Source organism: Candoia aspera, chromosome 6 (assembly GCF_035149785.1).
Source record: "Candoia aspera isolate rCanAsp1 chromosome 6, rCanAsp1.hap2, whole genome shotgun sequence".
Taxonomy (NCBI): Eukaryota; Metazoa; Chordata; class Lepidosauria; order Squamata; family Boidae; genus Candoia; species Candoia aspera.
Genome location: NC_086158.1, coordinates 92026078 through 92050754, shown reverse-complemented (window position 1 = coordinate 92050754; position 24677 = coordinate 92026078). Strand labels below are relative to the sequence as shown.

General features: G+C 38.0%; 1 protein-coding gene across 4 annotated transcripts in view; it reads left to right on the top strand.

Moving 5' to 3' along the window:
* The window catches only part of KCNMA1 (potassium calcium-activated channel subfamily M alpha 1), a 542368-nt gene that overhangs the window by 273252 nt on the left and 244439 nt on the right, over positions 1–24677 (top strand). For all 4 annotated transcript variants that reach the window (XM_063307681.1, XM_063307680.1, XM_063307683.1 and 1 more), the window contains exons 4-5: positions 17690–17783; positions 19761–19872. In XM_063307681.1, the coding sequence (XP_063163751.1) occupies positions 17690–17783; positions 19761–19872 (206 nt within the window). The remainder of the gene's footprint in view (positions 1–17689; positions 17784–19760; positions 19873–24677) is intronic.

The following is a 24677-nucleotide window of genomic DNA, read 5'->3' as shown; positions in this document are numbered from 1 at the left end:
GCATCTGTACGGTTAGTAGGCAATCAAGTCCAAAATGGGAAAGACTCAAATGGGCATGTAACACACACACACATGCGCACAATCTGATTCGATGCCACCATCTGTTTTGAGTTCAATATAGGTTGAGATCATCAAAGTAAAACAGAAAGTTCTATGACTTCCTTAGATTTTTGCTCTAAGGAAGTAAACCAAGGCAGCACAGATAGTCTGCAGGTTATGATGACAATTGGGTCATAAAGTGCGATGTCATGTGACCATGTCACTTAGTGATGACAATTCTGGCAGTCCCCGTTGCTGTCATTAAGCAAGGACCGTGCAGGTCATTAAGCAAGGACTTCATGTGACTGTGACTTCCAACTTCCTGCCGGCTTCCTGATTGCTTTCCTTGCGGGAAGCCAGTAAGGGAATGTCTGAAATCGTGATCGTGTGACAATAGGTATACTGTGACGGCCAGAACTACAAGGACCTGTTGTAAGTACCATTCATTCAGTGCCATTGTAACTTTGAACAGTCACTGAATGAATGGTCATAACCCAAGGATTACCTGTAAATGATAGGAAATTGTCCCTTTCTATGTTTAGTTTCAACCCAGGCAGTTTGTTCTTAATTGGAACAATAGATATTTAGCTGCTATGGGTAGTATCAAATGGGAAATTGTGGTATAAATTCATTAGTAAATCAATAACATCTCCAGTCCAGGTTTGGTGTGGAAAAGTAAAATTATCATATTTATTTATTTATCAAATTTTTATCACCACCCATCTCCACCCTGAGGAACCTTGCAGCTCAACTTCCTAAAGCAGATTCAAAATGGAGTTGTACCTTCTGGGTGATGGCGATTCCTCTGGGATTCTTCAACCCCATAGTCTAGTTGTATCCTAGACTATGTTAGGGAATTCAGCCACGTCTTGATGTGATGTTGGCTACCATATGTTTTGTAGTTATTGCTCTAGAATTAAGGGTTTTCTTCCAGCATCTTTGCAAGATGAAGGTTTGGACTTGTGACATTTAACTGTGGATTAAATAGATGAATATAAATTATTTAATGTCATCATCAGTTTATTTCTATTTCTCGAGGTCATAGTTTATTAGCATGTCTGTAAATGCATGTCATAGAAAATGATGGCTCAGTGGATCTGTGCTGTGGCCAGACAGAAATGCATCGTTGTTAACACTTCAGAGAAATGTGTCTACTTGCCAGAAGTCAACTAGTAATGGCAAACTGCCCATCAAATATCTATTTTGTCTAAACATGAACCAATATAGAAAGACACTCATAATTCTGCTGTATCCTTCTTTGTGAGACAGATGCATATTTTTCATGATGTGACTTTATGGGAAGGGTCCATGGTTGTTATTCATTGTGATTATATGCACATGTCTAGCCATGCTAAATGTGTTCATGGAATGTCAGCATCATCCATAACGGACTGTGATGATGTAATGGCTCATTTGCTGTGATTATATACTTGTGTCAGGACATCTGGATGCAAGTCCATAAGTTGCGGCATTTGTGTGATGATGTCATGGTGTCCATGCAATCTCTTGCCATCTCTTATCCCTATTTGGAGACACCGGTATAAGAATCCACTAAACTGTTCCTGTCAGCTGCTCATCCAGCCTCTGTTCAAAAACATCAAGTAAGGGCCAGTCCACCACTATTCTAACCAGACTTACCAGCATTTACCATTAGGGTTTTTCCTAATTATTGTCTGCCTTTTTGGGATTATCTATGTTGTACTCCAAGTAAATACCATAAATGTTTGGTCACAAAGCACATGGTGAGCAGCTGCTATTCACAGGCAGTTTAAACTACTCCCGATCTGGCCATAACCTTTGAAGTTAGCATTAGTGTGCTTCTAGCTACATATTTTTGTTTAACTGAATTACGATTTAAGTTAGAAATCTAGACTAATGGAAGTATTGCTAATTTCATTTCCATTACTTTGGGATAATACCTCTGAAGCCATTCCAGAAGTAACAAATTCTTTAGTTCTGTTGTGATGGTATGGCAATTCCTTCAAAAAGAGAAGGTTTCAAAGAGAAACTTCCAGTGCATAGTTTACACATGGAATCCAATATGCAGGATTTGATGATGGCCATTCACTTAAATTAGGCTTTAACGTTTGGTTTGGCTTGTGTATGAAAAAGGACAAGAATGGGTTATGACAACATTCTTGGACCATAATATATTCCTTTAGATTTGATGTGATTGCCTGTAGGTTTGAAAACAAAGATGGGTCTTCTCTTGTATTTTTTAGAGGTTTGCAGAAAGTGGAGGTGAAATATTCCTGGTCTAGCGATAAGCATCATTACCGTAGATCATCTGGTTATTCAAGCTACAGATGAACCTTCAAAAATTGACTTTGGCCATACATTTATGACATTAGACTACAATATATAATGCAATATATAATATGCTATATACTGTAATTCCCTAGCATTTTTAGATTTAGCTTGGTCTAGGATGCTCACAGTTTCCCAGTTGACACTATGCTTGAGTCTGTCCATGTGTTGTGAGATTAAGGAATTTTCATTGTGTCTTCTGACTGCTAGTTGGTGTTCATGGATGTGCTTTGCTAGTCTTCTGCCTGTCTGTCCTACATAGTGGCTGTTACAGTCCTTACACTGTAGAAAAACTGGCAGGGCAAGCTACCATATATAAACAGGGAGCAAACCTCATGCTCACTCGCACTGATGATGTTACCTAGTTGGGTAATGAAATGTCTGCAAGCAAACAACCAGGCTCAGAGAGCACCAAAGACTCCACAGTTCAACCCTGAGCTACAGATATTCTCTTCTATTGGGACAGTTTCAACCAAATGTGCTCAATTGAGCTTTCTGTTTTATTAAATCTACTGAATATACAGTATATGCACACCAGGCTTCTCTGTTGGCTTAAAAGAGCTAATGATTGCATCTTGGGGATAGAATTTTGGGTTCTCCAGCCCCTTCACTTGATTTTCTATTTCTTTCCTTCTAGAAAATAAGTAGCTGAGTTAGAACCATAACCAGCCTTTTCTTCATAGTGTATCAGTCTTACAACAAACTCATGAAGTGGAAGTATAAGAGGTAGGAGGTGGGACCATACATTGCAGTGGGTTTAGTTTTGGTTTAGTATGATGGAATGTGAGGGCGATCTGCCTGAAACATCTGCCACACCATTGATCGCCAGAATTGATTTGGCTGATTCGTTTGGCTAGGTGGGTGTCTCCTTCCTTCCTCACCTCTAGGTACGTCCCTCCCAAAACTGCACTTGGTAGAAGAGGACAACCATCCCAGATAGAAGGAGAGTACCAGTCTTCGGTCAAGGGTATACGATAGCTGCAGTCCCCTGCTAGAACTGCCAGACAAGCTTGGTGTGATGTCCCCATCTCTGCAGTTTGTCATCCATGCTTAGCATGATCATGATAGGGACTTGTTCAGCAAGGCATAGTTTAGCACCACATATGAATCCAGGCTACCTAAAATGTCAGACAGATATGCCTACCAAGCCAGTTGCAACTAATCTCCCAGGGGTAGTAGCTTTCCAGGTTCTTAACTACCTTTTTTCTGAAGGACTTAATAGGTAGTAAAGCCAGGAACTGACTAGTTCACAGCACTAGCTTAGCCTTCAGTACTCCTTTTTCATTTATATTCTACCTACTTTTCAACATTTACCTTTGGCCCAAAGTGTTGTACTGGCAAGTGAAAAATGGCGAATTTTTTTGCTAAATGTAAAAATATTTTTTTAAAAATTGAGAAAGGCAGCAAGTCTTTCTCATTCTCTCTCTCTGTGGGGCACTGGTTAAGCTGTTGGCCTAGGAACAGGGAGACTCAGCTAGGTTCAAGTCTGCTTCTCAGCATTGAATCTAATGGGGTGACGGTGGGCTAGACACTGTCTCTCAGCCCAGCACAGGTTTAATGTTGGGATAAAATGAATGGGAATTTGATGTAAGCAACCTTGATATCCTAGAAGAAAGCTTGCTAAAAATCAAGTAAATAAATATGCTATGCCACAGGCTAATCTCCAAGACCACAGAACGACATATTTAAGCAACAGTAAAATGATTTCTGAAGGTTTAATATTTTGGGTAAGGGTCTCTTTCAGTTAATATGGGGAAATGCTTCGGAGATAGATAGGCAATCTTGTGCTCTCCAGCACCATTATACTACAATTCTTGCAATCTCTTGCTATTAGCTGGAGCTTATGGGAATTATTTATTTATTAATGCCCTGTATAGACCTCCACAAAACCCAAGGTTTTGAGAAATGCATAAGTTCTGGATGGTCCACAATTGCTTTCCCCTCATTTAATGGAATGGCCATCATTCATAGGGTGGTCTATAAAATAATATCATTTTGTCTTGGCATAGTATGTTGTGTGAGCCTGGCTTCTTTGGCCAACTGTGGTTAAGTCAAACTTTGGCTTAGCCGGATATATATGCCTAGACAATATTTTGATCATCCCGTTACAGCTTCATGCTGAATTTTGCTGTTGGGCAAAATGGTAGAACAGTTTGAATGCTATTCAGCACACATAGACACACACACAATTGTTTTCCAACTTCCTTGTGGTGCTGGTTTCCTGTATGCAGGCAGAGTTTGTTTTTGTTTTTAGCTTTATTCTGACTGCAGCGCAAATACACTGCTCACTCCCAGCTTTCATTATGAGATGGTACAGTCTTGCAGAACTGGGAGAAAGTGACCGTTTAGATCACCTCTTTCTGTTCTAGGCTGCGAAAGACAGCAGGGGCGTAAACAAGAAATCCGAGTTGGTAATATCACTGTGACTGACCGGAGTCCTTGGTGATGATTTTCCAGCAAGAAAGAGGATAAAGGAAGTTGGAGAACCCTTTTTGCTCTGATTCAGGCCAGCAGGCATTCATGTTTGTAGAGATGACATGCTTCAGGCTGAGTAGAATCAACAACTTTCCAGGATTTGGTTAAGAGTTGAAGCTATTCCAAACATGCTGCGTGAAGCCAGTTAATTTGAAAATGAGTGCACTTTGTCTATGTCTTCTTTGCCTTTTTCCTGGATATACAGTAAAAGTTCCCTTGAAAAAGGAAAACAAAAACAAGGTCTGCTTTTTGCTGTGTGTGATATATTTTTACAACCTCTGTCCGTGTTGCTGAAATAACACCCTCTCTCATGTCGACTCTTACCCAGGAGCCGTTCTGCAGACTCACTGATGTAGGTTTTATTTCCCTGCCCTCCTTCCCTCCTGCATGGCAGCCCAGACCTAGGGAGTAGCTTCACTGCATGATGCAACTCCATATATTTGGGTCTCTTGGTACCAGTATCAACTGCTCTTCTAATGCTTGGTGCATGCTAATGGGCTTATTCTAACCACCAGAACACTGAATGCAATCAAAGCATTAAATGCATGAATAAAGACCGTGGATCTGATATTTTGCATAAATGAGAACAGTTCTGATATTACCTTGATTGGATGATCTCTTTAGTCCATTTTTGCCTGATGCTTTTTAAAAAAAAATACCATTGACTATATCATGAAGGTCTCAGCAGGTGACAGCACTTAGGTGACTTTGACTCATCTCAGAAACTAAGCAGCACTTGGATGGGGAATGACCAGAAAATTTAAGGGCTGTTGGTTGGACTGGGACATCAAAGACATTGCAGAAGAAGGTAACAGCAAGTGACTTTTGTAACGTTTCTAGAAAAACTGGTGGATGCAGTCTCTGGGAGTAAAGTTCAGCATGAGGGCATATTTATAGAGAGAAAGGCATGCATAAGTATCCAAGATTGAAAAGAACTTTCCCATACCAGGTTCTTTACCTTAATTTCAAGCTTTATCTCTTAAGCACAACTTAAGATGAAAGGTACAATTCACACAAGCTCTTCATGGTAGAGGCTTGCTTTCCTCCATTATATTATTCCATAAAAGCACTATTAAGAGCAGTGACACTGTAAAACACACACACACAAACACACACACACATACAGTCTGTAAAACTGTTACTTTCTTCCAAGTGCAGAAATTGCTCAAGCTGGAGGCCAAAAGTATGTGGAATTTTGAGGGACATTGGTAAGAATGAAGAGAGTGGATGAAAGTGCATTTTCCTTGGATAAAGCAAGAGAATGAAAAAGGGCTAAAGAATATACGGGATCAGATCCCATGAGAAAAATATTAGATGCTAGAGAAGATCACACCCGAGGCCCTCTGTTTCTCCTTTCCTTTCTCCTGGTTTATACCAACTACATTTCTTTCTCCTATCCCTCCAGATCTGAAGTTTAATTTTTTATAAAAGGGCCTTGCTCTCACACCATTAACAATGAAAGGTATAGGAAAAGGTAATAAGAATTTCCCAGTCATTTTTTTATCAGTAAGTTAATGGTTGGGCCACTGTTTAAGGCAGAGGAACGAGACCACTACAGAAGTTTGGAAGTATACCCATTTCCTAGTGCATTTAAACAACAAATTAAAGACCTAGAAAGCCAACAGGACCAGCCTTTTATGTTTTTCTGAGCAGTCAAGCCCCTTATTCAAACCAGCAAGTTATTTACATCATATAACCAACTCCAAATCTTGAAGAAGGCTACCTTTAGCACATTTCAACGCTCTGTCCTCAACAGTTTTGGAGGGCTGATATCAAAAAGTTCTGTATGAGCTAAGACTCTGCCCCTATGGACAAGGGGCTATTGAAAGTACACAACATGTCTTGTTATACTGTACCCTCTGTAAGGATTCTAGAACCCACCTTACCTGGGAAAACACCCAGGAAATTCTGATCTTTTTTTATGTGCAATACTTATCAGATCAGTATGATTTAGTTTCCTTGAACATAGCCAAACTCTGTTGTACTGCCTGTAAAATTAGATATCTTGACTGCCCACCAATAAACCCACCAACAACTGTAATATTCTTATCCTGTTTGTGTTTTTGTTATTAACTTATTTTTAATTCTGGTCTGTGACCATAATTCATTTGCTACCCATTTCTTGAAGCAATTAATGAAGAACACTATTATGCTTTTAGCTGACCTTGGTTGATCTCAAAACCTCAGACCTGGTTAGATTTGTGCAGGAGATTACCAAGAAATCCCAGGCTGGAAGCTAGACTGGTCCATTGAAAAGTCCGCAAAGAAGGCAAAGCTAAACCTTTTCTGAATGACTGCCAAGAAAAATGCATAGAGATACCTGAGTTTAATCTGATTCAAAGAAGTCCTTACTGTCTGATTTGTCTATACCATTTAAAGTACAAAAGCTAAAATGTCTGAGGAGGACACACCTAATGATGGGAATGGAGGTATTCCAGACATATGTAGCAAGGGGTTGGCTTTTGGCAATTCTTGGTTTTAACTAATTAAGGTAGGCAATTTTCTTTTTTTGCCTTGATTTTAAAACAGAACAAAGCAGTTAGGGAGTTAACTTCAGTGGGGCATTTCCAAGTATATACATTTAAGATTATAATCTCCAGCAAGGGAAAAGGAAAAGTATGGGCTTTGAACTTGAAAATGAACTACACAATATTATGTGCTATTAATTATTAATTATTAATTATTTTATTCCCATACTAATATTATTAGAAGTAAAGCCCACAAAGGCCTTTCTTTCTGCAATATCTAGTAAGTGTGTTTAGAATGGTTCCTTCATCTCACAATCATTGCTCAAAACATGTTCCCTTTTGAAAAGTATTCATCAAAATACATCTTAAAAATCAGATGAGGTCAAATTTATCAGCACTTTAGTAAATAAGCTCTCACTGAGTCCTGCCACAACTTAGTTTTAACAGATTATAACCCCCATTTGCAACTAGAGATTTGTCGCAAGGTTTACGTCCATGCACAAAACACAACCTGCCTGATTTTGTTTCAAGATTGATTGCTATTCTCTAGAATTCCATGACTGATGAGAGAGGAACAGGGAAGGAAAATTGGTTTTGAACAATGATGGTATTTTACTGCTATCTTGAGCATGAAAATGAAATTTATGTAGATAGGTCCGACTGCAAAAGTGCAAAGAAAAACATCTTACTAATTTTTTTTCTACTTTTGATGGAGGTTAGTGGACATATTCATTTGTTGATCTAACCATTTATAAGCTTTAATCTGTCACAAAGGCAATATATAAAACAATCTAAAAACCGTAAAATGCAAATAAGCAGCCAATAACCAAAAAAAGAAAGAGGAACATCCAAGGCAACCATATACCACAACAGCAGCAGACATACTGCCTGAAAGCAAGTTAGTAGTTCCAAACCATGCCTTTTTTCCTAACTACTCTAAGTGATTTGCAATAAATCCATTTAAAAGAAAATTGAAATTTACAACGATGAAAAGAAGGCGGATTACATTTGGCATTACAATCAAGGATGCTGCTTTCTAGGGCTGTGCAGCACTTTAGACGTGGTTTCCAAATGTAGTATATCGCTCACAGGGTTGCTAAGCTAGCACCTTCTTAGCCATGTCTAAGGCAGGACTTCCCACAACAGTCTCGGAAAACGGACATATCCCAGAGATTCCAGATCACAACAAAGCACTATATCAATGTTTTATGATTGCCCCCTTTATCACTGAGGGTTATAATATGGAAAGATGAGAATGTCCTTGGATTTGAGTGGGTTGCATTTCTGAAGCACAGGTCTGGAGATCTGCAAATTTCTGTAGCTGCAGAGTTAAGAGAACTGGTTTTCAAATGGCACTGTCTGGCATTTAATGGTGCATTCTTAAAAGCAATAAAACCTTCGCTTTTCAAAGAAAAAGTGGGGTTGAAAACATGACATGCACACACTCTATGCATGCATTAACCATTAACATTAATTGCTCATTGAACAAAAGAGGCATTTTGTCGAAAGCAGGCTATGTTGAATACACTTAAGTCCTGTGTTTCAGATTAGTTGAGGTTTGTTAAGGTTTAATTCACCTGGGGCAGGACAAAAAATGGTTGGGCCATAGTTGAACTAGTGATCTGAAAACAACCAATACCACCCTGCTTCTGCTGGTTGGAGAAGATTGGTGGTAGTGAACAAATTGGCTGCAACCTAATGTTCCGTTTGGCAATCTGTCTGTCTCCGGCCAGGAGGTGGGCATTGGTGGTGTGAAGACAATGGTGAGATGAAGTGGTAGAGAGCATCCCGCATCACAGAAGTCTGCCTTCCAATAAATGGATGTTTTATGACTGCCCATTAAATGACTGGCAGTCATTTTGTCAGAGTACCTGTGCCAACATTCCAAATGTGCCCACTAGCCCAAAAGACTGGAAACCTTTGCACTTTGTTTATCATCCAGACTGAAAATATATCAAAGAATTACATTTATGAGGAAGGCTGGTACTTCATCAAACTGTGCCTGGAGTCAGTTCATCGCTATGTACAGTTCTGGACCCGCAAATCAGATAGAACCTGATATTCAATAACCTTTTTGTTCGAACTGAGTTATTTGTGCCAGCCTCAAATCCTTTTTAACTCTAGACAGGGTAATACATTAACTGTCAAGAAGATAAAATATTTTAAAAATATATTAATTTAGTTTGTGACCCAGCCTTGGGCACTAAATCTGTAAGAGGTCATCAAGACATATTGTTCAGATTCACAAGTCACTTATCTTTACAGAATTCAATATATGCCCTGAAATATATAGATCCGTCTCTTTGACTTTCTGTCTTTAGGCTACCAATCTATTATCTGGTGTATTAATTCTATTCCTTTAAAGGGTTTAGAAGATGACTGTATATACACAGTTAGAGAGGCCAACTTAAACTAAGGACACTTCCACAAAAGCTTTTTGTACCACTCCAAAATCAACTCTGCTCCCCTCTGCCCCTCCTTTTGTCATCTGTGTTTAACAGGTGATATTTCTAGTTCTGCTGTGGTATAACCCACAAATACACACACACACACACACAGTTACAAAGCCCACCAAAATTTGTGGGTGCACTCTTTTTCTATTAATAGGAGCTCTTGCTTAATCCTTCCTCCTTCTCCTGAATTTAGCTGACATTATATTTTGCTCTCAAATCCTTAAAGGGGAAAGGTGGCCTACCAGCTTCACAGTTATCACTTAACAGCAACTGCTTAGATGTCTTTGCCTACAACATTACCAGGTGGTCTGTACATTAAAATGCAGCAGAAACTGATAGGGGCAGTTTTGATTCTTGACAAACCTTGTGTCTTGACTGTTCCTGTACATAGTGGCCCAGACCAAGGTGGCACAGAGTTGACAACCATTGTGTCTATTTCCCCCTTCTCTTCATCAGAGGAGTAATTTATAGAAAAGGTATCAGACTGCTTGGGGGTTTTCAGATGACTGCCTCATTAATGCATAGTCTAGCAATTTATTTTCTCTTGTATGGATTAGGGATGAAGGGATCTTGATTGCTCCAGAACGATCTCTCCTGTCAGGGAATCTTCAGCTTCCATTTCCAATACCTGTCTGTAGACACTGTTCAGAATTTGTAGTCTCCTCCCTGCTCACTTCAATTGCTGATGCAGCCTACAACCATGACTATAGACTTTAAGAAGAACATCTGGTTCCAAAATGGATGACATGGTATCATACCCCCTCACAGTTCTCAACAGGATTTTCAGTACAGAAGGAATTACAGCTTGATTGCTAAAGTGCTTTAACCTTTTAGAAAAACTCAGACTTCTTTTTCTTCACTTCACTTCACTAAGTACAAAACAAAAAAATGGATGCTGATTGTATTATCAATTTATTTATTTCCTTTTTTACATGGAATTGGCAAGAAGGCATGAGAGGATTGTTCTGGTTCAAGGACTTAGGCTTGTGGTGGGACAGAAAATGAATCACTTTTTTTTTGTCCTTTCTTATTGATCAGCCAGAGGGAGAACACTGATTGGCTCATCATGTTTCCTGCCTGTGTTCTGTACTCCAAGATCTGGAAAAGTGAAAGTGATTGTACAATTAGCTTCAAACACTGATTTGGAGGGATGGGTGAGTGGAAATGATCCAAAAACTCAGGCATGTGTAGCAACTAAATTTCTTGAACAATAGGTCATACAGAGAGATGGACAGGTTTCCTACGGCGTGGGGTTTGGGACAAAGTGGTGGAAAAGCCATAGATTTTAGTAGCCAAGTCCATTCCGACAGATATCCTAAAAATTACCTGCAAGATTGGCCCAATTTGTCCTTAACAAATTTTGTGCTTTATTTTTCATGGCCCTTCAGTAACAGCAGAGGCTGTCCCTGCAGTTGTTCTCTGTATCATGCAGCTATTAATGGCATGGATTTTTATACTAGAAGTTAGGGCAGTATTTCTACCCAGTGGGGATTCATACAAATGTTACAAAAGCCAAGTTAATTTGCTAAGCTTTATTACTCTTGAATATCCCAGCCCTTTCTCGAGCACAGTCAACAAAGAGAGTAGGGATGCCAAAATGATACTTATTCCTGAATTCATGCTTACCAGCATGGTTCAACCATTTGCATTAGACATTTGGAATGAGGTGGTTGAAAATTATTATATGCTTAACTTCAAAACTTCATTTCTTTGCTTCCTGATGTAGAGTCTGTATAAGATTTAAGTATTTTATATGTATATAAGAATGTGGCACTAAATACTTACTGTGTGTGTTTACAGTAACCCAATGAACCAATGAAGTAACAATGCATAAAAGTATTTTATTTTATAATGCTTCTCTTGGAAACCACTGAAAGTTATTTAGAAATATTCTACCCGCACTGCTTTCAATTTACCATTTAGAACAGAGGTCAGATGTACCTTAGTGGTACCTTAGTTAACTCATCTTTGCCATCAGACCTTGCTTGGAAAATAAAATAGCATTTCAGTAAAAGAAAGTATAAAAGAACAAAAATTATACTGCTCACATAAACTAAGAAAGAATGACAGTCACTTTCCTCCCTACCTTTTAAAAGAGAAATTTGTTGAATGCTTGTCACATTTTTAAGTCTCAGGCAAAAAGGTATTTTATATTTCATATTTTGAAATCTGTAGATTTATTCATACAAGATGAAATAAAAATCAAATGAATTTATATGAAACTTTCTTCATGCTAAATATCTTAAGATATTTAGCATCTAGCTAAAATTAACTCCTAACTAGTTTTAAGTCCCTTTAGTTCATTGTGAGAGGTAAGTATATCTAATTTTTCTTCGTTGAAATCAATAATACCAGTGTCAGTATTTACTTCTGGATCTTGTCAGATACATTTAATCTTGCCAGATGCATCTACTCTCTTCTTAATTCTATATGTTTACATTGGAATCTTCCTTTCAAATACTTTCAATTTTTTTTAATGATTCTTAAAGAACTTGCTTATATTATTTAGTACAGTGAATTACTGTAGGTGAGCTACAGAAACACTGGCTATTTTGCTTTTGCTTTATCATATTTTTACCTTAACAGCAAATTTGCTGGTACATATTTTAAACAGATTTATGTAATTATGTTGTCAGTTGTTAAATGTTTTCTCTAAAAGTCTGAAGTATAATGATGTCATTTATTATTATTAGTTACTTTGTGGTAATGTAAATCTCAAAACAGAAATAATAGGGCAGAATGAACTGAATTCTATTGATCAAAGCATTTTAAACATTAGGTTCATAATATCCAATCATGCACTTGTTTATTTGTTCATTATCTTCCAGTTTATTTTAAATCTTCAATATTTTTAAAATTTATTTTTATTTATTTATCAAATTTCATCACCACCCATCTCCCGCAAAAGAGGGACTCTGGGCAGTTTACAGTAAAGCTAAAAAAGATTAAAATACAATAAAAACAAGGTATATTACATAAAGTATAAATATAAGTATAAACTATAAAATAGCATCCAAGATGGCAGTTAAAAGTTCTGATTCAGATTCATAAATATGTGGGAACCACTTTAAGGTGCTAGCCATCCCCAGCATTGACTATATTAGATCTATATTGGATCTGGCAGATCTTTCTACATCTGAACCACATTTTATAGGGCATACCTAAATACATTTAGAAGTTTCAGGCTTCTGTATGGCAAAAAAAAAAAATAGATTACTAATCCTTAATCTTGATTACATATTAATCTAATGATATAGTACTGATTTTATCAGTTTCTTTCAGCTTTACTTCTACTGTTGATCTCTGTCATGTTCTGAGATCATTATAATGTAAGTTCTATTTAAGCTTTCATGGGACAACTTGTCTAGTTGTCTAGTCAACATGTTAATTGAATAGTTAATTTATAGCTTTTTAGAACTTCTCCAGTTCATTGTTAATTACTTTCCAGGAAGTTTATAGCTTGGAAGGAAGAAATTACAGGCAACTAATTCTGTACCTGCTGTCTGCAATTAGAATGAAACTAGTTGCATTCATTATGGTGGTTCTCTTAATAGTCTGGCAGACTATTTGAGCAAAATAATGATTTGTTTTGAATTGGTTTTTATGTGCAAAACATGAAGTGCGGGAGGAAGAAAGGAAAAATACCTGCTGGCTAGAAGTAATCTTGTTCTTTCTCCAAGAAATTTATAATGATATTGGTGAAATCCCCTTCCTCATTATATTCTGAGTTTTGGGCTGGGCTGGGCTGCAGAGATGATGGCTGGCTTAAAATCAGCTGTTAACCTTGATAACTGAGTAAAAGTTTCACCCTAATCTTCTTGGCCTATTTTACTTATTATGGTACTACATTCTTGGCTATTTTGTGGAGGAGTGGGGAGTAAGTGTTAAGGAAGAAAACTCCTGAGACTTCTGCAGAAACCTGTTTCCTTGAATTCAAACCATATGTTGGAAACGCTGGGTGTAGCACAATATTTATTTATTTATTTATTTATTTATTTATCTATCTATCTATTTATTTATTTATTTGTGTATTTTGTCCCCGCCCATCTCCTCCCGTCTTCTCATAGAGAAGATCTTCAGAAACATTAGACCGAACCATTTCCACAACGCCACCATCGTGTATCTGTTATATCAAAGTTATTTCTTGGAGTAAGTTGAGTTTGTAATACATAGAATTCTTTTTTTGGAGGAGGAGGAGGAGGAGGAGGAGGAGGAAGAGGAGGAGACTTTATAGTGGGGAGATTTGGTGGCTTTATAATGAGGTTGTATGAAAATATGCTGATTTGGGTTAAAAATTGTAGACATTGTTCTCCATGTATATGGAGGCAGTGGTCATGTCTGTGCCAATAGTACTGGGAAATAGAGTTGCGAGCTCTGGGAATATAAAATTGCTAAGTAGTTTTGCTAAGTTCTCTTTAAGATCTGAAAATAACATTTTTAGAATTGCCACCTTTTGCCTGCAAGGTCTCTGTAAGTATCAGTGCGGTAGGGCTTGGATTCCTTAGGCACTGGGAAACAACCTACAGTGATTCATAAGGTCATATTCACTGAGCAGCAACTAAAACCACATCTCTGCTAGGGCAGGGAACTCAGTGACAAATGGAAATATTATTGTTGTTAACTTTTCGGCACTTTTGAAGGAAACATCTGCTGTGCCCCATTTCTCCCAAAGTTTCTCTGGTTTCATGCTATGCAGGGATCTCTGATCCTAAGTTACTCTTCCTCCCCCTCTTCTTCATCTTCATCATCTTCAAAATATTTTAAAAGTTGTGAAAGATACATTTTAATCTAACATGATTCTTTGAATTTAGATAGTTGGGTACTTTATGAAAGACCTTGATCATCGTGGAAGGGTCAGTCAGTATAACCCAATATACTTTGGCCCTGAAATCAATTATGAATAATGTGTCCTGCATGTCCACAAATATGGATGATGGAGGAATGGTGAGATAAAATTCAGTGGACATTCAAATTTAGACACAAAATCCTTCTGAATGCTTAGTTTTATCCAAAAAACAGAATTAAATACTAGGCAGTTGTTCACGATCTTTTAAAAGGGGTAGAATGGACTTATGAATGTACACATGATAGAATATTATGGTCCAGAACTGCATATTTATTTTTCCTAACTGTACATCCTGTCCTATACATCCTTAATATATGTCCTTAATATGTTTATATTGACAGTATAATAGCTTAACCATGTATGACCATGATATGTAAGGTAACAAAATATTTGTGAGTACTTTTGGGTTTGGACAATTAACTGTGTATTAGGAAACCCAGGGTGTACAAACCACCCTATCCACTGTAATTTCACAGTATGTACTTCCTGTATGACTCAACTGTGGAACTGACACTCAAGAAACAAACTTGTAGCCTTCTGCTGTAGCTCATCTGTAAAGGATGGAGCAGTAATCCCAAACTAAGGTCAGGATGGCAAGTGTTGGTCCATATTGGAAACAAGAGCTGGAACTGACTCAGTGGCACCTAACTAAAAATCTAGGCAAAACCATGTTACCTATTTTGCAGGGAATCTTGAAAACCAGATGTATGAATAATACATATCATATTTTTCCCCATTTCCTCTACAATAACAAAATGAGAACCAGCACAGCACATTTATCCCTTTCTCAGATCCATGACTTCAAGTTAACCTTGGAGGATCTGATCACAGGTGAGATACAAATAGCTCCATTCATTGTTTTGACTTTTTCCCACTTTCTTCTACAATGCATAAAACAAATTTTATGTTGCATTCTTGATATAAGAGATTGTGGGGAATCTATAGGTGAGTGAGTTGAAAGGCTTTCTCAGGAACAGCAATTCAGCTGCGCATGGTAAGAGTTCTGGGAGAAAGTGTATCAAAGAGACTCCATGTTCATTAATTCACTACGTCTGAAGCTGGGAAATTACTCTGAAGTTGCCAAGGTTTTGTATTTATCCTAGACCAGCATTAAAAATACCTTCCTGAAATCCATGTTGTTCTTGCTTCTTTGGTCTTGCCAGCTGCATGGACCTTTACCACAAATATAATATTGGTTTGCTCACTCCCTCCCACCCAAATTCAGTGTACTGCAGAAGAATGATGTATTGAATATGATAAATATAAAAATAAAAATCTATGAATAGTTTGGATACAGTTTCATGCAATGGTGAGACTTCTTGAAATACTTTGTCATTGTCCATCAGGGAAACTTTTGCTGTGAAGTGCCTGAATTTAAGAAAGGGCATGCTATTGTTAGAGTTGTTTGAGCTGAGATGTTTATAAGGAAACTGGAAACTGACTGCATGTATAGCTCATCTCCCCACTTTTTTTGCCTTTAATTAGACTACAAGTAATGCATAGAATCTTGCTTGTTCATTAATTTAACCTTGAATTTGCAGAACTGCCACAATACTAACTGGAATGATACAGTGTGATTTATTTGTTGCAATCAAGCCATGCTATTTGTTAGTGAGCTTCCTTCTATTGTCTTAATTTTCTTGTCTTCTCAATGTTAACTGATTTTTACACCCAATGAAGCATAATCTCTGACCACTAAACTTTTATGCTGACCCAGTGACAATTTGTGCAAATATTGGGACATGCTTTTGATCTGGGGGATGTCACCTTTAGTCTTCTCAAGCATTTCCTAGGAGTATCACAAATAAATCACTGTTTAAAAATATTAGATACAAGCTGGTATATTGAAGTAGAGCATGGTACCAGTTTGTATACAGGATGCTACTGAACTGAATACAGTATGCCTTAATTCTTTAAGAAAAAATATAAATTTGCAATGATGGCTTGAGAAAAGGAGAAAAAAATAAATTATTCTGCATGTGAAAATTAACCCTTAGAGTCCTGCTTCTAGTTCTGGGACTTTTGTTCTGTGCTGTGTTCTTCACAATGAGATCATACTCTTTATTTCTTTCAAACTCATGGTACTATATTGATCAAGTGGCCTACAGAATTCCTCCCAGGATTTTCATTTGGAGAATATTCTTATGTGGGACCTTCCTTTTCATTGCCAAAGGAAGAATTTGAATGTAATAGGGTTACATTAAAATTACCTATCAAAAAGACAAAATAAAAGAGTTCGTGTTGCAAATTTATACAGGGCTGCTTTATTCAAAATAGATAAAACCTTGTATAATCCCTTAAAATTGCCAGATGTTGAGAAAAACCTGCCTGCCTTAGGTTTGTACCATTGTAACAGACATTGCTCTTTGGGAATTAGCTGTAAAACTTCCCATCATAGAGGGGGGAGGTTTGATCTCTTCTTGGGAAATTAAGCTGTTGCAAAATTTTGGCAATCCTGGTTGAAGTCTTGAACGGTGTCTTTAAATACTGTGTTGAAAGAGGTCAGTTCTTTAAGGGTTAATGTGAGGTCAAGATTTTTCTGCTTGTCCTTCTTTTAAAAAGCTTGCATGTTTCTGTTTCAACTGTTAACCGAATAAGTGAACAGTAAGAATATCTAACCGATCAGTAACAGTATAGTGATAGAGTACTGAAAGGAAAATATGAGGATCCATGCTTCTGGATTTTTGAGAAACTGGGTAGCTAGAAACAAAACTGTAACTCCTGAACTATCCAGATAATGACAGTGGTCAACAGGCTTGATTTATTAGATTTATATAGCTGCCTTGCATAATCATAACTCCAGGCGGCATACATCAAATGCAAACCCAGGGAAAATAATATTGCAAAACAATATACCATCCACAAAAGGAATCCATGAACACACATACCAACAACATCCAGCTGGGACTCATCAGTTGTACTCTCTACTCCTAGAAGATGGAGGATCTATCTATCTACGATCCTGTCCCAATCCCAGTCAGAAAAAACAAGATTTTTAAGTTTTCCTGAAGGCTAAAAGGGTCAGGGCCACCTAAACCTTTATTTTTACCTTTGTCCTTCTATGCTGGTTTTAACTCCAATCTTTTCTTTTTCTTAAATAGCCCAATAGAATCTTGCCAGAATTTCTACAAAGATTTCACATTACAGATAGACATGGCTTTCAATGTGTTCTTCCTGCTCTACTTCGGCTTGCGTGTAAGTACCTCCCTCTTCCATAAGTGGTTTCTTTGGATGGTAATAAGTTGCACCACTATATTTCCCAGATGTTCCCTTCAGGGTATCCTGGAATCTGTGACTTTGATGAGTATACAAAGATTGAAGGAAGCCATTCCACTGGTCTGCCTCTTCTGAACAAACCGGCTGAAATGTTTGCTCAAACCCATGTAATGGATTTAGTCCACCTCTGTTCATCAGAGTTCTGGACCACATGCCACTGCACACACGTGTGTGAAATCTTCCAGTGAGAGGTGGTGGAATGGATTCGAAAGGCACAGACACAGAAGGGTCACAGAAGCAGAAAAGCAATGTGGTGCTTCAGGAAGTGAAGAGAATGATGGAAAAGAAAACAAGTGCTAGGAGGATGACCTGCTTCTCCCTCCTTCTCATGGAGGTAGGGGAGGAATAAGGCAAACAGGCTTCTGGGGAAGGTTTAATAATTATTGTACACCCATAAGGTTTTCATGAATATATATATAGTGACAGCAGAACTTATATTACTGTACTCTCTGATGCAAATATTGCATAATCTCTTCCCCACCCATATCATTCCTATAATAAATAAGGGATATAGTTGCTTTGTCCATTTGGATAAAGCATTATGGATCCATTATCCATAAATAAAATAATGAGTTTTTCCTATCTGGTAGATCTACTAGTTGTGCATATGTATATAAATTTCAAATTAAAAGGAGAATACATTATTAATGCCCTCTTCTTCAATAGTGCAACAATTTCCTGTGAATTGTAATGACTTTACAGCATATTAATGTTCTGCTGTTAATGCTGTAGAGAGATGAAATGGAATAATGCAACCCCATCTCTTCCAGAACGCTCCTTTTTTGCTCATGTGACAAAAAAGAGAGTTCCCCAAAGAAAATAGTGACCAGTTCCAGGATGTTAATGTACCTGGAAAGTGAATAGAAACAGAGAAGAAGAAATAAGTTCTTTTTTTTTTTTCTGGGATTTATCCCATGTGAAAATACTACCTGTATTTTCCCTTTGTCGAATTTTAAACATTTAAAAGCAATGTTCTCCCCCCTCCGCCATGACACTTTATGGCCTTAACCCAAGTCAGCTGAGTCTCTAGATGTCATTAAAATCATTAAATTAAATAAATGTATTTACAGTCCCACACTAATAAAATACAAGTACAAAATTTAAGATATGGAAAAACCAAACCTGAAAAATTAATAAGAGGATATCAGTTGGCTTCTGCTAGAAACTTGGCAGCCTTTATTGTGGTTGTCCAAGTTAGGTCTTGCCAAAGGGAGATTGTAATTTCTTGATCACAGAGACAACCCAAATTTCTGACCATTGAGTTTATGAGTGCCAGGTGCCATACTGGTACAATGGGCAGTGTAACAATACATCGATTACTGCCTCAAACTCTGTATCTGAGCAGACACACATCCAATTGTACTACAGTTTCCAAAGTAGGTAGTGTGCCAATTAGAGGCAAGGCAAAAAATCTATGTGGAATATGTAGGATGTTATAAGGGTAGACTTTGTCATCTCAGATTTGGGCTGAAACAAATCTTTTGGGGGTAAGTCTCTAGTTCACCTTATCCTACGGGATAGGTCCTTCTCATCCCTGAGGAGGCAGATTGATTCTGATCTGGTGTATTGTAGCATCTTACTCTCAGCCCAGATAAAGCCTTAATCAAACTTAAACAGAGGATTTGGGATTTAGATCTACAAAATGGCAGGGCCAAAATCAACCACATCTATTATGGCACTCTTGCAGGTTCTGCACAGATGATTCTAGATGCCAAATGTTGAACCCTGCAGTATGATTCTGCTCTATTTGTTGTAGAACATGGGGCTCAAAGATTATGAAACAATCCCTTGGAGGTATCTTTCACAAAATAAGGATGGCCCATGGTCCACTCATCCCAAATGTTGTCCTCGCCCTTTTTATTTTATTTATTTGATTCTCTTTCTTTTTTCCCCCAGTTCATAGCAGCCAATGACAAGCTATGGTTTTGGCTGGAAGTAAACTCTGTGGTTGATTTCTTCACTGTTCCTCCTGTGTTTGTTTCAGTGTATTTAAACAGAAGTTGGCTGGGTAAGTACACAAAATTGCTCTTTCTCATTGTATATGTAAAAAAGAAAGAAGAAAATAGAAGAGAAAAAGCAACAGGAGCTTGTAAAGGTTGTGTTCCATGGGAAGGGCAGAGGGTGTGGATTTATTTGCCATAGAACCCAAGGGCAGTGGGTGGAAGCTTAACAGGGAAAGATCCAAACTTGAAATTAGGAATCTCCTGACTGTGAGAGCTCTTAAGCAGTGGACCAGCTTGACTCCTGAACTCATTGGTGCTCCATCACTGGAGATTTTCAAGGAAGTATTGGACAGCCGTTTGTCTGGGATGGTATGAAGATGTCCCTTTTCTTCTTCTGAAAGGAAAGTGAAATAGCTGTGTTGCTTCACTTTGACTTGCTTCAAGACCTTTCCCAACAGCTTTATTAGCTAGAAGAAACTTTTCTGTTTGCACTGTTCATGCACAAAAGCTTCTTTTGATTAAACGGAGTTGCTAGAAGTCTTGGAAAACGTTTCTATACATGCGGTATAGTTGTGTGGAACTGTGTTCTAGCTAATGGAGTTCCTGGGATGAGGCTTTGGAGTCTTACAAACTGCATAATGGTGAATATCAGGGCCTCTGAAGTGCGAACCACCTTCTCAAGGCCAAATGAAGCCTCCTTGCCCTCATCAACCAAATAGATTGGGGGATCAGTTTCTAACTTTTGTTACTCCCCATAAGAAATGAAATTTGCAGCTTGCAGTGGATGAGTTTGTCAATTGCAATTGCAGTCAATGCCTCCTTTTTTCTAAGCATGAATGTGTTTTGGCTCATTTCCACATGAATTTTGAAAAACCAGTTCTGCATAAAATGGTGTGCATTTTGTGTTTATATTTCTCCAAATATAACCAAATTGCTGTATCTTTTCCCTGGTAAGCACACATTTTCCCCCAACTATTTTCCTAATACATTCCATACTTTTCACTGATATTGTGCGTTGCCAAATTCTGAAAAATGAAGGCTCATTCAGATAAAAATTCAAACTGAATGAATTTATCTGCCTGCGGCAAGTTGCAGTTACTTGCAACAAAAAAATAGGTGATTTTATTCATTGATGAGATTGTCTTCCTAACACATTTGAATAATAGATATTGCTGGCAGGAGGGCTTTAATGTTTACATGGGAAAGGGTTCCTGTACTGGTGGAAGAAGACCTTTGGTATCACCCAAATCTGTCATTTTCAGTAGCACTTAAAAAGTAAGTTACCATGTAGTGAGTTTTTCTTGATTGCTACTATTTGTTCATGTTCCTAGTGCCTGGCCTGTTAAGATTATGAGTTCTTGTCATGATATCTGTGCCAGTAACTAAGAGATGGATTAAGTTCACACTACTGTGCTAAGCCAAGCATTCTCAAATTAATCATTTCGTTGGGGTTAGGGTTAAGGTAGAAGGTAAAGATTCCCATTTAGTTGTGTCTAATGACACACTAGGGGGCAGTGCTCATCTCTGTTTCCATGGCTAAAGCTGTCTGAAGACACTTCCTCAGTCATGTGGCCGGCATGATAATCACAGAAACGCTGTTACCTTCCCACTGAAGTGGTACCTATTTATCTACTTGCATTTGCATGCTTTCAAAGTGCTAGGTTGGCAAGAGCTGGGGCGAGTGCAGGAGCTCACTCCACCACGTGGCACTCGGGTCCCAAACCGCCGAACTTGCAACCTTCTGGTCGACAAGCCTAGTGTCTTAACCACTGAGCCACCACACCTGCCCAGGGGTTAGGGTTAGGCAAGGAATAATTAAAACTTTATTTTCATTGCATTTAAATATTACTTAAAATGTAATCACAGGGTTTCTCAAATTTTGGGGTACAATAACTTGTGCAGACCAAGTGAGAAGTTAAGCTGGGAGCAAATTTTGACATTCTCACTCTGCCTGTTGCAAAGCTGATCAAGGATTTATTTGTGTCTGTGTGTGTGTTTGTAAGTTGCCTTTGATCCTTCAGGGGTTCCCAAACCACAGTTTGATTTGCCTTAGCATGGTGTATGACCCCATCCAAGAGGAGAAGTAGAATTTTGTGGATTGATTTCTCTTTCACAGCTATTTCATGGGTAAATACTTGTGCCTCCACTGAATTGTTGATAGCACTGCCTTTCTAAAACCCCTTTTCACCTGAAACCTGGCATGTATTCTTTTTAGATGAAGCTTTTCCCCAATACTTTATTTGTCTGCTTCCCTGTTTTGGTGTTTAGACTGCTTCTAAAGAAGAAAAAAGCAGGATCAATCTTTTAGCAGTTAAAATATAGCTATTATTTTTAAAGAGCACGAAGAAGGACAGTAACATATAGTAATAATTATGAGCTTCATAACTTTAATTTGGCATTTGATAACTGGAGACTTCATCTAGTTCTGTCCTGTTGATTCAGTAGATCACAGATGATAGAAATTGCCAAAATGTTTTCCTTTCATCTTCAGTCTGTTTTTAGAACTATGTGCTTCTGCCCTCTTGTGGTCATCCTGAAGCATGACTGCATCCTTACTCAAATGAGCTGGGATAGGTAATTGCATGAGGTGGGGGGGAAAAAGTGTCCTGCCATAGTATGAAGTTTGTAAGTCCAACAGTGATTTTTGCTAGGCCTAAAAAGCCCATAACATTGAATGTTGCTTTTTACTGGCAATATTAGAAGCAACTTTCGGTCTGAAGTGTGGTGCCCTCAGAGAATTATGTAGCAACTCAGACACTCAGCTTTGCAAAAACCCAACTGATGACAAACAGATGAGTTTAATCAATACTTATGCTTTGTCTCCCAATTCCATGAGAAAGCTACCTTTAGCACTTGGCTTGTATATTTATTTAACAATGTTTGTAAACTGCCCAATCAATCCTTGGGCCATTCTTCCAATATTTTTTTTTCCAACTTCACAATTGAATGTAGAGCTGGTGTCTCAGCAACTAGTATAAAGATCAGAACTCACAAAAATGGCTACTGTGGGCGAATTACCTATTCTCCAAATAGCTGCCATAATGGTGCTAGAAACACTGATTTGCCAGAAGGAGAATGAGACCACCTGGAGGTTCTTCTCCATCCAGTGGAATTTCTATGGTGCTCAAAGTTATTATTTAAAGTAAATAAGAAGCGAGTGTTTTACAGCATGTCACTTTCCTCATTTTTTTAATTAAAGACACATTTTATAAAGTCAGGCGGGGCTGAGAGCCTCATAGTCATCAAGAGTAGCGTGTTGGTGCTTATGGAAACTAAATTCTATATTATATACTATTCTGCCATAAAGAGTATTAATTTGACATGTTTTCATTTTTTTTAATGAGACAGTGTTTTCCAAAGTATAGTGTATATAGGTTTATGATCTACAATAAAATTAAGAAAAGCACATGTTCAGAAGAGATATCTGGACTCAAAATTCTGTAATGAGACAAAATAAAAGATCTTCTTCTACACTGGTTGAAATATTGAAACTGTTAGCATAATTTATGACAAACTAGAACTATGAAATTGAGTGCACCAGGAATCTGGTAAATCCTGCTTTCTAAAAAAATATTCTGAAAGCCAGGCGTTGTACATCCTTTTGAACAGGGTACTGTTTGAAATAGTCTAGGTTATTAACACAAACAGTCCAAGACCTAATAATTCACTTCTGTAGTTACTTTCCTAGTCCAGCTAATCTCTGTTTTTCTTTTCCTTTTGAGTTGGGCATGAGAACTATAGCCAGAAATTTGGAACTATAGTTTAAGAAGACAGACTCCTTTTTTTAGTAATGCATTAATGAAGACAGTCCTTATTTTTTCCTTGCCTGAGAATCAAAAGTGTGGTAAGTCTCAAGAAGCCAGATCCTAATGCTTTGTTCTCTAGGCAGCAACTAGAGAAAACACATTCTTTATTCTGGTTTTTGTTCGTTTTGTGAGTTCAAGTCAGACTTGACTCCTGGCAACTGTCTAGACAAGTCCGTGCAGATTTCTTGGCATATTTTTGGAAGGGGATTGCTATTGCCTTCTTCATGGAGCTGAGAGATAGCGACCGGCCTGAAGTCACCTAGCTTAAGGTGGGACGAACTCACAGTCTCACAGTTTGTGGCCTGGTGCCTTGAATTACTATACCAAACTTGTCTTCAGTTTATCAACCATGTGAAACAGTGGACTGCAGATACTGCATATCTATCTATCTATCTATCTATCTATCTATCTATCTATCTATCTATCATCTATCTGTCTATCTCTGATTAACTTATAGTTCAAAGCTGGTTGTCACTTTTAAAGAACTCTGAGACCACCATCTGAGTAGTCTCATCTGCCCATCCAGTGAGATTAGAGAGAGAAGAAAGTTGTGGACCCTGTTGAACTCTTGTTGATATCCCCCCTCAAATAATCCCCCCTTCTTTAGCAAATTATAGGGCTGCTGGGAATCAAAGTTCATGAATATCTTGAAAGCTACCCATTGCTACCTGTGCTCCAGAAGAGCTAAGGTTCCAGCAAATATCTATAGACAACTAAGATTTGCTTGATGTTCTTTGGTCCTCAAAACACCTATGACCATATCTGATAAACCACCATTCTTGGACCTAGAAGGTACATAAGAAGTGCAAAGGGATACTAAACATTCCTCTACAGTGATGTGATCAAATATTGATCTGATTCCAGGACTCATTGATGCTTGATTCCAGAGACAATAAATCATCTCTATCTGCGTATTTGTTAAAAAACAGAAGATCTTTCCCCACAAGGAAGTGTGCCCATCATGCACACCCAACATACCCATCAAGGCAAGGCTGCTGATACCTTCACCTTGATGAGGGTCACCCTCACCCATTCTGACTCTTCACTGAGCTTCTCTCATTTCT